At 39.5% G+C, this 13,891-nt stretch overlaps 1 protein-coding gene across 1 annotated transcript in view; it reads left to right on the top strand.

Moving 5' to 3' along the window:
* Positions 1 to 11,685, top strand: part of LOC308103242 (4-galactosyl-N-acetylglucosaminide 3-alpha-L-fucosyltransferase 9-like) — a 274,031-nt gene extending 262,346 nt beyond the window's left edge. Inside the window, exons 2-3 of the mRNA XM_080453148.1 lie at positions 7,136 to 7,423; positions 9,020 to 11,685. Of these exons, the coding sequence (XP_080309274.1) occupies positions 7,408 to 7,423; positions 9,020 to 10,113 (1,110 nt within the window). The 5' untranslated portion in view covers positions 7,136 to 7,407 and the 3' untranslated portion in view covers positions 10,114 to 11,685. The remainder of the gene's footprint in view (positions 1 to 7,135; positions 7,424 to 9,019) is intronic.
* Positions 11,686 to 13,891: the final 2,206 nt, after the last annotated feature.

Below are 13,891 nucleotides of genomic sequence, written 5' to 3'. Positions count from 1 at the left end.
CAATTTCACTTGTTTAATCTGTATCCTGTCTGGGTTCTCTATCCTGATTGGATACAATTGGTATTGTGACCTGAAAATGCAGTTTCTGTTTAATAAAGAGCTAGAGAGACATGGATAGTCCTGTTACTGAACAAACACTCTATAGCAATTACTATCAGAATATAGAGCTATTTAACACTGTTACTGAACAAACTCTTTATAGCAATATCATTACTATCAGAATATAAACACTTTTTTTAACCAAAGAAAATCACTTACCCTACCTTTAAAAGGGCATTGTTCGCCCTTTAGACTTTAGGTACTGTAAATGCAAAAGACATAGTTAAACGCTTAAGTGCATATTTAACCCAATTACTAATAATGAGTAGTTAATCCATCACAGACAATGGCCTTTAAACACAGAGTTCATAGACATCACCTGACCACCCCTCACATTGACTGTTGAGCTGCAGTGAACCATTTGATTGGCCAAATGGATATTTTATCTGACTTGGCTATTGTGCACAATAGCATCCAATAAAAAGCTGTTTTGTTGCTTTATTTAAAACAGCAATTTGTAACTATTTTTTTAATGAATAAAATGGACCGTAAATGTGTCCAATCTGTATGGTAGAGTATCTTAATACAATAAAACTTATCCCGGTGTCCAGTAAGGCGTGACCTAGCACTGCCCACTACCCACTGGTCTGCCAAGACAACTACTGTACACCAACTGTCACCAAACGTGATCACACTCACCTCTCAGATCTGCCCCATTGTGTCCAAAACAACCCCACTTATCTCTGGATTCTGGAATATCTCCCCTGTTTTTCAGCTGATTCTGTATCCGAAGAGTCCTCTGTTTGGCTTTATCTGTCCATAGATGTGTATACTCTTTGGACACCGGCTTCGGATGCTATCAATGCACTGAATGGGACATTATCACGTTTAATCAGACTATTGATTGGTGAGATACTACCGTGGGTTGATAAAAGTTGGGGCAAACGCTCTCCCCAAAACATGATTTACGATTCTGTGCCTATCGGTACATTACTCATACGGCGCTGAGTCAGCTCAAGCGAACGTCGCAACGTTCGGCACGGCAACTCGTTTGCTTTAGCTCGCTCGGTGGTGCCTCTCGTGGCTCAAGTTCGCTTGAGACAGCGCGCCTCCGACGTGCTCCAAAACTATACTTTATACAAAACACCTACTGAGCCCCGTCGGTAGGTCAGTATCTCACCAATCAATAGTCTGATTAAACGTGGGTAGGTCAGTATCTCACCTACTTAGACCAATCAATAGACTGATTAAACGTGATAATGTCCCATTCAGTGCATTGACAGCATCCAAAATGGGTGCACCGGAGTTAAATGAACACTGATGATTTATGTGTGTGGACATACTGGTGTTCATCGTTGTGTTCTACTGTACATGTGTACAACACACATTCGCACACAAAAATGGTGAAGCAGTGATCACAGTCAGTGGAAGTATCACAGGCTCAAAGTTGAAACCGTTGCCAGCCAGCAAGTATAAGCCATGAACCTGATTTACCTGTATGCATCAGTTAGAAAATAGCTGATCCGCCTTTAAAGGAATACTGTGTCAGAACTAGTGTGATGATGGTTGGCTGGGTGGGGTTGGCGAAAGGGCCTACTCTGTGTGGAGTTTGCATGTTCTCCCCGTGTCTCCTAGGGTAGTTAATACCCTCACAAAAACATGTAGTAATCCTGGTCGCTATACCGAGTGTTCCTGACTGAAATGGTTGCAATGTGGATTGGTTGCATATTTCTCAGTCCTTGAAATGAAAAGGTTTCCACTGACTTCTCTAAGAGACGGAACGCACATAGAGTGCAACTTAAGTTGCACTCTATGTGCGTTCTCTCTCTTCCCAACTAGCCTGCCCTCCCCATTAGATCTGCCCTGTCCATTGAGGTTTTTAAATCTTTACTTAAAGGGATATTGTAGAGTTATTCCACGCCTCCGACGCCTGTGATATTATTATGATTATAATTATGTGTGTATTTACTGCTTATTTAGGATTTCCCAGAGTGGTAGGCCAACATAGACAGAAAGGGGTAGAAACATCTGCTTGTTGGAGGGCTGTAGGTCGTAAATTCCGTACCATTCCCTTATCTCAAAGAGGAGAGAGAGAGAGGCTCGAATGACATGCCTGATGCCTATGTTATGGGGGAGGAGAAAGACACTTGCTAGGTGCTCATCGTATTTGCCCAGTGAGTAAAGGCACATACTGTGGGTCCTTGCTTAGATCTGAGGGTCATAAAAATTCCTTAAGGTCTCTTATCTGGAAAGAGAGAGAGACCCAAGCCTCTTGGAGGGTGGACATGATATCTGGTGGGAGGCGACATACTTTGTGTGGGTCTGTGTTGCAGAGTCAGTGGGACATCAGTTTCGTTGAGGAGTTGGGACGTGGTAGAAGTACGTTGAGGAGACTTGGTGACTATATGTGCTGATAGGTTTATTGTTTATGTGAAAATTCATGTTGGTAATATTGTCATTGTGTTTTCTGTGTTTATTTCCTAGGTTTATAACCTGACCTGGTTAGATCTTGTTAGTAGAATGTGAGCCTACTGGCATGATCGTAGTTAAACTATGGTAGTGGTTTGACTGGCCGCCCAGCAGCACGATTGGCTGCTGGGTGTGTTAATGTATGTTTGTATTGTGTGTTAGTGAATAAAAACCATCAAAGGCACAGGTCTGAGCAATAACTACTTGAATTCCTCCCAAACTCCTGGCCTAGTCAGAGGGCTGTAGCCAACCAGACACATGAGTAGTTGCGCCTGGTTGGATTTCTGAACAGATATTTCACTTTCAAAAAAACTTTGGGTAATTTTCTTGTCTACTCAGGCTTTTGAGAGCCCCCCAGACCGTTTTTAAGTTGCTTGATTCAGTATTTAGATATTTGATATTCATTTTGTCAGACACGCCCCCTTCCTATACAAACCCATTATAACTTCAAACTCCATTTTTAACATGTTAGATTCATCAAAAACACCCACCCTTGCTTCTGGTGACTTTCGATTTTTTTTTTGATTACTCTTTTCATTTATTTTATCTTATTTTTTTATTGTATTGAATTTTTTTCATTTTCCAAAAAATATATAAAAAAGAAATGAAAAAAGTAATAAAAAAAACACGGTATTAGGAGGGCAGGGTGAGTCACCAGAACCAAGGACGGGTGTTTTTGATGAATTTAACATGTTAAAAATGGAGTTTGAAGTTATAATGGGTTTGTATAGGAAGGGGGCGTGTCTGATAAAATGAATATCAAATATCTAAATACTGAATCAAGCAACTTAAAAACGGTCTGGGGGGCTCTCAAAAGCCTGAGTAGACAATAAAAAGTGAAATATCCCTTTAAGATTCACTTATTTTCCCTGGCTTTTAATCACATCTGAGCTTATCTTATTTATTTCATTTTATATGTGTGTATGCTATGTGCTTTATATGGGTGCACAACATTGTATATGCTGATGCTTTCTTGATTTTAATTGCATATCACTTTGGTCAACTATCGTGCTCTATAAATACATTTTGATTCGATTTGATCCATCGCTGAATCTGTAGTGTTGAAAATGTCTCTACAAACATACAGCCTCTGTGAAGACTGAGACAGTCAGATGGCAGCTCTGTATGCTGCTTTGCTATTGGGTATTTACTGTATCCCTGTGTATGAAAGGTATGGTGCTGGGTCACAGCTTGCATGGCCTTTCCCTGTCCATTGCCAGGGTTGCTGAACCCTTCCCCAAATATATGTAGAACAATGTGTGCTGTCCCGGTTTTGTCCATTGTATCACGATTGGCAACCTTCTATCTTTTATGAGTACTTCAGTATAAGCTTGTTTTGTGGCTTGCTTGCCTCCATAAGTGACAATTTGTGCTTTCCCAACATTTTACCCACTCTTCCACTACAGAGCAATTAGCCATTTTCTTTTGAAAATGGTTATCAGTCAGGCAGCCGTGCTGGAAGAAACAGAACTATACAAACAAGACAGATGCAAAGTGCAGACAGCAGCCACCACCCCATACCCAAGAGGCCTTTGTGTGTCCCCTCAACTGAACAGCATCAGACAGCTAATTGTGTCGTGATCCTTATGTGACCCACGATATCTTATATATATATGTTAAATTGATTTCATACCAGGTAAACTCAATGGCCCTCATTTATCAACGCGGCGCAGCCCAAATAATGAGCGTACGTCGAGATCACCGCACCTTTCGGCATTTATCAATATATCCTGACGTGGGCTTCATCCTACGGTACGCTGAAATCTCACGTCTGGTAGAGACCAGTTGTTGACTTTGGCTGCGCCCGTTTATTCCATTGTAGACCTGCGGAGCAGAATTGTCTGACTGTCTGACAGGCATCTGGACACATAATCCACTCCTAAATGTATATCTACACTAATAAATAATCCCTGTGAAAATATAACATTTTATAAAGTAATTTAAACAAACTGCTTTAACAGTCATTCGGTTAAGCTTGCAGATCTGGCTGCATGGCTATTTGAAAATAGCAGATCTGCAAGCTCACAATTTTCGGGACTCCCGAACATCTTTTCATGGACAGTGAGGTGTACAAACTTACAGTAGCTTGTCCTATGGTATGGAGTTATGTCATAGAGAGTTATGAAGACTACAACCTGGCTGGGTTAAGGATATAAACTCGACGCTCCAATCTCTTATTAACGTGGCGGCAAGGAATCACTGCAGCCTGCCCGAGTCTCATGACTGCTTTATTTTAGTGTAACTTGAACGCGCACTGCTCGGTATGGGGTAAATAAATTAATATGCAAACGTATTCCATTCATGGCGATGTGTGTGTGTGTGTGTGTGTGTGTGTGAGAGAGAGAGAGAGAGGCGTGTGCGTGTGCGTGTGTGTGACTTGACAGGCAGCGAGGCGAGGCGAGCCGGCGAAACTCTTTCTTTTCGGTTCTTCATGCCGTAAAATCGGGGTGTTTCCAGAATATTTAAGGGCGTGTTATTTAAATGACGCTCGATTTCAGCCGGTTTATACGCTGCGTTGATAAATGAGGGCCAATGTACTTTACATAAAAAGCTAAGTTTTATGCAAACATTACAAACAGATGGCTGTGGATAGTGTGTCATTCAGCTATGCAAAACTGTGTGTTGCATTTGGATATGTTCTGCTTGCCATGGCATGTATTGCACACCTGTCTGCCCTGGAAGTGGGTCCCCTCTTCTTGTCAGGTCTTTGGTCAGAACTGGGGAGATGATCACTCTCACATCCTAAGGCATTGGTTCTCAGGTCCAGGGACCCCCAGGGGTCCTTGGCGGGGTACCAGCTAAATAAGTTAATACAGCGTCACAATCATTTTAACCACTTTAACCATTATTGTATACTTTATTGTATACTTATTTGGCTGCGGACCCCCCATCTCAAAAATATTTTGTGCCAGGGATTTAAAAAAAATAGCAGATATACAAGCTCATAGCACGGCACCGAGTAGAAATAGGACTGAGCTGATGCATTAACCCATTAAAACCAGGAAAGCTGTGTCATTTTAGATTCCTGCGTTGTCAATAAAAAAATAGCAGACAGACAAGCTCACAGCTGCAAGCTTGTACATCTGCTATTTTTGAACATATATTTGAAAGTGTGAGAACTACTGATTTAGAAGGCATTTGTGGAATCTGCCTCAGGTTTTAAGGAGAGTAACCCTACCAGTTGCTCTAGTTGCCAGGTGTTTGTGTGCCTGTGTTTACACAGATGATGCAAGACATTCACGAACTGTATTCTCTTTTAACATGAGTTGAAAAGGTGGACAGTAATCTAGATGATGGAAGACGTTCACAAACAGTATTCTCTTTTAACACGAGTTGAAAAGGTGGACAGTAATCTATCATGAGTTCAAAAGAAAGGTGGACATGTCACTCTTTTTGTCCCACTCCCCACAGACAAAACACACTAGTGCTATTCAGAGAGCTGTGGGTGGAGATTACTCAGTCATTTGTCTGACGTGAAGCCATCATAAAGGAAGCAATTTGTTGCGTCAACAAAGTAAATAAGTAATGCTTTTCATGGGGACATTTTTTCCATCCTTTCACCAGATTTCCACCACAGAATAGAGACACTAGAGCAGTGGTCCTCAAAGTGGGGTCCGGTGACAGAAATATGAAACCATGGGAAAACATGGGTTCCATGGAAACCCTCGATCCAAAAACCTGGGGGTCAGCAATAACCATCAGACCTTCAACCTAACAGGTTTGCTCACCTCTGATCAAAGTTAGGAGCCCTTGCATCAAACTAGTTGAGGAACTGGATTCCTTTTAATTCCTGCCATGCCCTTCATTAATCACCCATGTACCTTACCATGTAGTCTACTGTTCATTACACCTACGCATGGTGTAAGACTTTCTCATCAACACAGAATACCTGTTCAAAGATCAACATAGCTTCCGTGCCAAACAAATGTTGGCACAGAATATTTTTATTATCCTTTTATTAAGGATGAGAGAGAATGATAATACAAAACCAACCATGTTGCCTTCCTCAGTGTGTCATACCCTGCTGTGACACACATGTCGTGATGCGAGGTGAAGAAGTTGGATTGTTTTGTGGTTAAGTGGCTCAGTGGTTAAGCATAAATACTATCATTTTAAAATGTGCAGCACACTGGCATAGACAATATGGCACATTATACATTTAGGGCTGAGTTTGGTCTTTAGTAACAATTTGGTGAGCTACAGTAATTATTTTCATATGAGACATCATTGAAGGTAAGGTAAGTGATATTTTTTGGTTAAAACTAAAAGGGATTTGTTAAAACACACTATATTCTGATAGTAATTGCTTTAGAGTGTTTGTTCATTAACAGGGGTCTCCCCATCTCTCCAGCTATTCAATAAACAGAAAGTTAATTTTCAGGTGGTTTGCCAATTTCAGCCAACCATAGTCCAATTTTGTCTGCTCATTTCTTCGTGTCATCACTTTCAATTTCAATTGTTCAATCCGTATCCTGTCTGAGTTTTCTCTCCTGTTTGGATCTCCTGTTACTAAACAAACACTCTATAGCAAAGTGTACTATAAGAATATAGCGCTATTTAATACTTATTAACAAAATAATATCACTTACCCTACCTTTAACTGGAATTTTATATTGCTTATACAAAGCTTATACACGTAAATAGTGTTTCACATCTTGCTTACTAAAGTGTCTTTCTTTCTTTCTCTCTCTCTCTTTCTTTCTCTCTCTCTCTCTCTTCTGCTGAGAAGAGTAATGTGGGTTAGCCCATGTGATGTGACTACTGTGCTATTGGTCTTAACTTGACAGTTGTGCCTCCTCTTTTCACCACTCTGGAATAACAACGGGTCCGTAGAAAGAAAGGCATTGCTGAACTCAACAACTCACAATACAATGTGCCAAGAGTATATTTAATGAGTTAATGGATCATAAGACTGGTGAGCAACTGACTTCATCATTGAAGTGATTAATTCATTGCTCATTTTATGTGGGATCTTTATTAGGAATAAATGGTGATCAGAAAAAAAACATTATTATTAATATTACTACTGAATTTTAGAATGATCAGAATTTTAGAATGATCAGAGACAGCTGGATTATCTTTATTTTATTTGTATGGCACTAATCTTAAAACTTTAGAGTTAATGCGTTTAGTTTTTTTAAACCCATCAAAGTATCACTTATCTTGAACGAATAAAATGACTGCTATTCTAAAACTCTAAATTACTACGCCCTGTTTATTTGTGGGAGCCAGATGAGTTTGTCTACATGGCTACTCATCGACTGAAATTAATATTATTCTAGCCAATAAGCTTGGTCACTCTGTCCTATCTCAAAATAGTATATAGGATAGTCTACTGCACATAGTCATACATTTTGTATGCAAGCAATCAAACAAAAACATACCTTATCGCACACAATGCAAATAATTATAACTATGCTGTTTTTATGCCATGCTTTTAACCTGTAGCACTTTGAGATTCGTAAGAATGTAAAGCGCGTTATAAATAAAATGCATTATTATCATGAATTGCTTACAACGTAAAAGTAATCTAACTCAATGCGTTAGTAATCTAACTCAAGTAAACATATGAGACGAATAGCCAAGTTAAAGGGGTACAACCCTAGGCTGATTTTGTAATTGTAAATGTTTTCCACTTCAGGTTAAAAACTACAGCAGGGTAAACATACGTTAGGCTGCATCACACTGAACTTAATTCAGTCAGACAACTCTTGGATTCAATTAAAATATATTTTTATTGAGCATAATCGAGCATAGATATATGAAGCATAGTTTTGTACACAGTGATGTTAAGCAACACATCTTTAGCTAATCGAAATAATAATGAGTGTGTTAGATTAGAGGTGTGTCAATACTGTCTATCATGCTTGCACATTGGCCACGCCCTCCTCTCTGGACACACCTATCTAACTCATTATGAATTTGTTTGGTACAGCGGTGTTGCTTACTAGTCTGCCACGTTTTTTATCAGCTGTAGTTTTCACCTGCAGTGGAAAACTACAAAATCAGCCTAGGGTGTTGTGCCCCTGATGGCATTACCACTATACCATCAAAATACTCAGAATAGACCGGTGCACCGGTCTATTCTGGAACGACGCAAGTTGGGAATGCATGTCCCACCCGGTTATTCAGTACCCGTTGTACCCATTTGACTGTGTCCCTTTTATGCCCATATATGGACATCTCTGTATCTAACTGTTCTGGTCCCTTTTATGCCCATATATGGAGATGCTGTATATGGCGATATATGGTCATATTCTGGACAACCACCAATCCGACCGACTTCATGCCGGGCACCACACTCCCTTGTTTCCTTGGCAATACCCATGCCGGGTTTGGCGTTGATCGGTCGGCTAGTTCTCGAGATTCGCAAAGGACAGACACAGCACACTGACACACACGCACACACAAAGATTTTGTGCATTTATAGTAGGATGAAGTTGATATTTCTATTGTTCATTATTTATTTTATTATAATTTAGATTTTGTTTTTCTCGTCTCTTTTTTGCAGAATCAAAAATGTCTACTGGTTCCAAGTTTGGCGTCCTGCGTTCCGTCCTTACAGTCTTTCTTTTTGTAGGAGGGTTTATGATGCTGATCCTCATGTACCTGAAGTCAAACCCACAGCAAAAGTGCCACCCTGCCCCAGGTGCATGGGCAGGGTGGCAGGGCTACGTGGTTGATGATACTGCAAAGAACCTAATCCTGATGTGGTTCTGGCCTGAAGAATATAAGTTTGACGTGAGGGATTGCAAGCATTTTTTCAACATCAACAGCTGCCGCCTATCAGACAACAGGTCCCTGTACCACACAGCAGATGAAGTGTTAATATTTCATAAGGCCATTAAAGACGACTTATCCAACCTTCCCGCCTCGCCCAGACCTGGATTTCAAAGGTGGATATGGCTGAATTTGGACCCGCCAAGCAACACGCGTATAATAAGCGGCACTGAACATCTGTTCAATTTGAGCTTGAATTTTAGGCAGGACGCAGACATCCCTGTGCACTGGAGGCTGACTGCCAGAAAAGTTTCAAACGGGACGTTTTTGCCACCCGAAAAGGAAAAACTGGTTTGCTGGATTATGGATGCAGATGGCACCAATGGCACAGGACACAATTACTACAAAAGACTTGCACAACACATTGATGTGACTGTCTACGGTGGGGGTTTAAGTAGCTACATCTTTGATCCGAAAGACCAATTTTCATCCATCAGCAGCTGCAAATTCTTCCTTGCCTTTGAAGACTCCATTTATAAAGACTACATCACAGAAAAGCTCAATGTTCCACTTGCAGCAGGCACCGTGCCGGTGGTCTTGGGTCCGTCCAGACAGAACTATGAGGATTTCATCCCCGGGGAATCCTTCATACACGTAAATGACTTTCCTGATGAGAAATCGCTGGCTGAATTCCTCTTGGGGTTGGACAAGGACAACAAGGCCTACATGCGCTACTTTGAGTGGCGGCAGCACTACTATGCCCAACATCACCCCACCGAGAAAAGACTGAAGTACCTGAAGGCCGTCTGCTTGGCTTGCGATCACGTGAGCAGAAACAAGGAGTACAGAGTTATTCCCAATCTTAACAAATGGTATATGTTGTGACAGTCACAGAAATAGAAAAACTTATTTCAGTCAGGACATATTGAATTAAAATATTCATGTATATATATTTTGTACATATAAAATTAGCAATACATTTAGTTGGTTATGTACTCTGAGGGATCACACGCCATCTCCCCTTCTGAATCCATAAAAATAAAACAATATGTATGTGTGTTTTGCATGGTGTCATGCCCCAAAAATAGCAGATCTACAAGCTCACAACACCTCACACTGTGACTCGGTGTGAGCTTGTAGATCGGCTATTTCTGGTGCACAATACAGGCGCACAACTAAGTATAAATCCATGGTTAAATATGAATTGTAAATAAATAAACATGACTGTGATATGCTATCTTATACCATATGCATATACATTGTTGTGGGAAGGTGGGGTATTGTGATCTTCAGGATTATTCAAAATATGCTCAAAAATATCAAAAAGGTTGATTGATTGATTGATGTACTTTATTTAGTAAGACATGAGAAACAGTACATGGAAGTACAATTACACAATTACAATACAAGGTCTACTAAATTGGATAACTCGTAAAGCACTAAGCTTTGGGAACCATTTGTCTACAGTGTAGGTCAGTTATTAGAGTTAGAACTAAAATTAACCAAATTAACTAACACATTATATTATCATCAATAATGATAAATAATAATTAACTGAAATGGAAATACGTTTTTTTCATATCTAACGGAAACTTCTTTGTGTTTTAAGCCCTTATTGTCAAAAATAAACCCTAACCCTATAAAACGTTTTACAATTTAAGCAAACCTAAACTGAAATTGAAAACAAAAAGTAAAATAAAAACTAATGAAAAATGCCAAATCTATTCAGGTATACATGCTTGAACACAGTCAGAACCTTGGAGATAGGAAGATTCTCATACAAGATGGGGGTTCTGGGAGGCTGGAAATCCAGGCTTACTTTGATTGTGATGCCACCTCATGGTTTGGTGGGCTATCACAGCTCATTCAAATTAAATCATAAAGAAAGGCTCAAAACAAATGCACATGGGCCATTTTGAAACTCCATCCATGTAATACAGTAGTATTGTGTTTGCAGACTTTAGAAACTGGCAGCCTAATTGATTAACAGTCGATAAAGGGTTCATCCATATTAATAATAATAATATTTTTTTTTTAAATAATAATAATAATTCATATTTTCACAGATCAGAGACACTCTATAGCTACTTTACAAGAGGCAACAACTGATGTTATACTATTTTGATTAAACTGATTAATGAGTAAAACACTTCTCTATTCAGCAGCAGCCTACAGTGGAACAAAAACATAAAACTTATTTAAAGAGGCCAAAAGGACTGTTGCTAGTGCAGCATCCTTTTTAGTTTTAATCTTCTATGAAAAGGGAACGCAACTAAAGAAAGCAGTTTTGCCTTTTTTTGTTTTGATCTTGTTTTGTTGTGTGCTGGACCACTCATGCATGTAAATTATAAGCCTTTCTTCTTGGCTTTGTTTTATTTAATCTGCAATACTTTTTAATATATGCAACAAATGTAATGTATGCGGTTTATGTGTATTCATTCACATTGTCAAATAAAACCCTTTACCATTCATTCTTCCGAAATGAGAAAACCTAGCTAGCCCACACACAATATTGATGTTGATATATATATATATATATATTTTTTAAGTAAAGCATGCACACCCACTCCAATAAACAGGTGCAGGTTCACACTGTTAAACTCCAACTGTGTTTATAGGTCATCATCACCAATGAACACAGTGGGCGAAAGTTTAACAGGGTGCCGCAGACTCATGTTTCCTTTTCTTTTTTTTTACACTTATCGTACAGTCAGAAAAGATCATCAGGTATTGTGAAATTTTAGGGCACAACCTTTTGTACAGTATTCCTATTATCAGATGATGCACACAGCAGCATCTTTACTCCATGAATGTTGTGGGGAATGTTTCCTTCCATTTTTTTTTTTTTTATAAAAAACAAAACAAAGATTCCATAAAATAATTTTAGAACTTGGAGTAAGCTAGTGTCTGAGTTTTGGGTGGTTGAGACAGATAATAGGTGCAGCATGAAGGTAAAGAGCAATGTAACTGAATCTGAATAAATGAGAACAAGTGATGTGCCCAAAGGACATGAAATCACCATCCAGTATACAAGTCTTTGAATGAGCTTATACCCTTTTCTTAATCAGATTGTCTTTACTTTTAGCTTTGGCTAGTTGGACAATCAGTGCACTATCATGTCGTGCACCTGTTGCAGTCCATGAGAATGTGTCATCACCAGCTAGGTGTGTTTACATTCCACACATCACCATGTAATGAACTGCCATTGTTCGGAGCTTATCATGGCATTTGTGTGTCAAAGTCATGGATTGACAAAGTGGGTTGAGTTGTAACAACTGGTGATTGACAAGTCACCCTACGCATAGGTTAAAAATCTGTAAACATTTTGCAGACGTTGTGAGTATATGTTTAAGGGATTCACGTCACAATCATGCAAACATGTGACATTTTAATGTTAATCCCAAACTACCTGTCAAGGCACATACACACAGAGCCTGGTTCAACTTAATTTTTCAAGTCAAAGCGGTGTTTTCCTTGTCACTGTCACCAAACAGAATGTTTGGTCTCTGTAGAGCAGCGCTACTCAACCCGCGGGCCGCATGCGGCCCGATCGCAGCGTCTTGGCGGCCCCCTCATGGTCAAATGGTTTTGTTTAAGCACAGGATAAAAATTTCCGTTCAAATATATGGGTTGCTAAAACATTTTTCAAAAACAAACAGACAGACATACATACAGGTGCGTCAATTGTTACAGGTATAATGCATAGTTTTCTATGCATTTCGGGTTTTTGGGGGGGTTTGACCCCCAAATTTTTCCGTCCGCGCGGCTTTGCCGCGCACCCAGGATAGGTGTCTGCCACTGGACATACACACAACACAAAATAAACTGGTACAGTGAAAATAATATGATGTCAAAATGTACATTTTCTTGTGCGTTACAAAATCGAAAAATCCAAAATAGGACCGTCATTTTTATGGCGGCCCCTTGGACTTTTGGTATTTTGCTGAGTGGCCCCTGAGCCATCTTAAGTTGAGTAGCCCTGCTGTAGAGTATGGGCTTAACCTGCTCTACATATAAAGTGTCTTGATATAACGTGTTGTGTGCATTATATGCACTATATAAAGAAAATTGTTTGTAATTGATTGATTTAATGTTAAAATGATCTATGGATTATTTTCTTATTAAACAAATACAGCCAAATACATTTCTATTTGGGGGTCCAAAATAAACCCTTCTTGATTCTTGATAGTTGTCCAAGCTGCTCCAATGTCTTCTTTCAAGTCATATCGAGAGGTAAAAAAAAACCAAGTATCTCATGGTTCTTAGCTTCATTTAGTGTTGATGTCATGAGCATACGTTTAAGGGCTCCATGTATGGATTATGTCACAATCACCCCTTCATGTGGCACTAATGTTTAATATATCAGACACTTTTAAAATGATCTATGGCTTAATTTTCTCAAACAATAACATTTAAATAATAAACATTGCTATTAAAACTATTCATATTCATCGAAGGTTGACAATGACATTGGGTCCATATTTAGTTTGATTGCACCTCTTTTTATAGCACCGTGGCTGATAAACAGTAGGCTATATATAGCCCACTGCAGTCATACATGCTCTTCATACACAGACACACATCAAGCTACAACACCGCCATCTATAGATTCATACAGTAAACAGTAGGCTAGCGTGCCTATCTGGAGTCACACATGCTCAGA

This window comes from Gymnoscopelus braueri, assembly GCF_963280865.1.
Source record: "Gymnoscopelus braueri genome assembly, chromosome: 16".
Classification (NCBI taxonomy): domain Eukaryota; kingdom Metazoa; phylum Chordata; class Actinopteri; order Myctophiformes; family Myctophidae; genus Gymnoscopelus; species Gymnoscopelus braueri.
The sequence above is the reverse complement of the archived record's forward strand: the minus strand, read 5'-3'. Positions and strand labels throughout refer to the sequence as shown.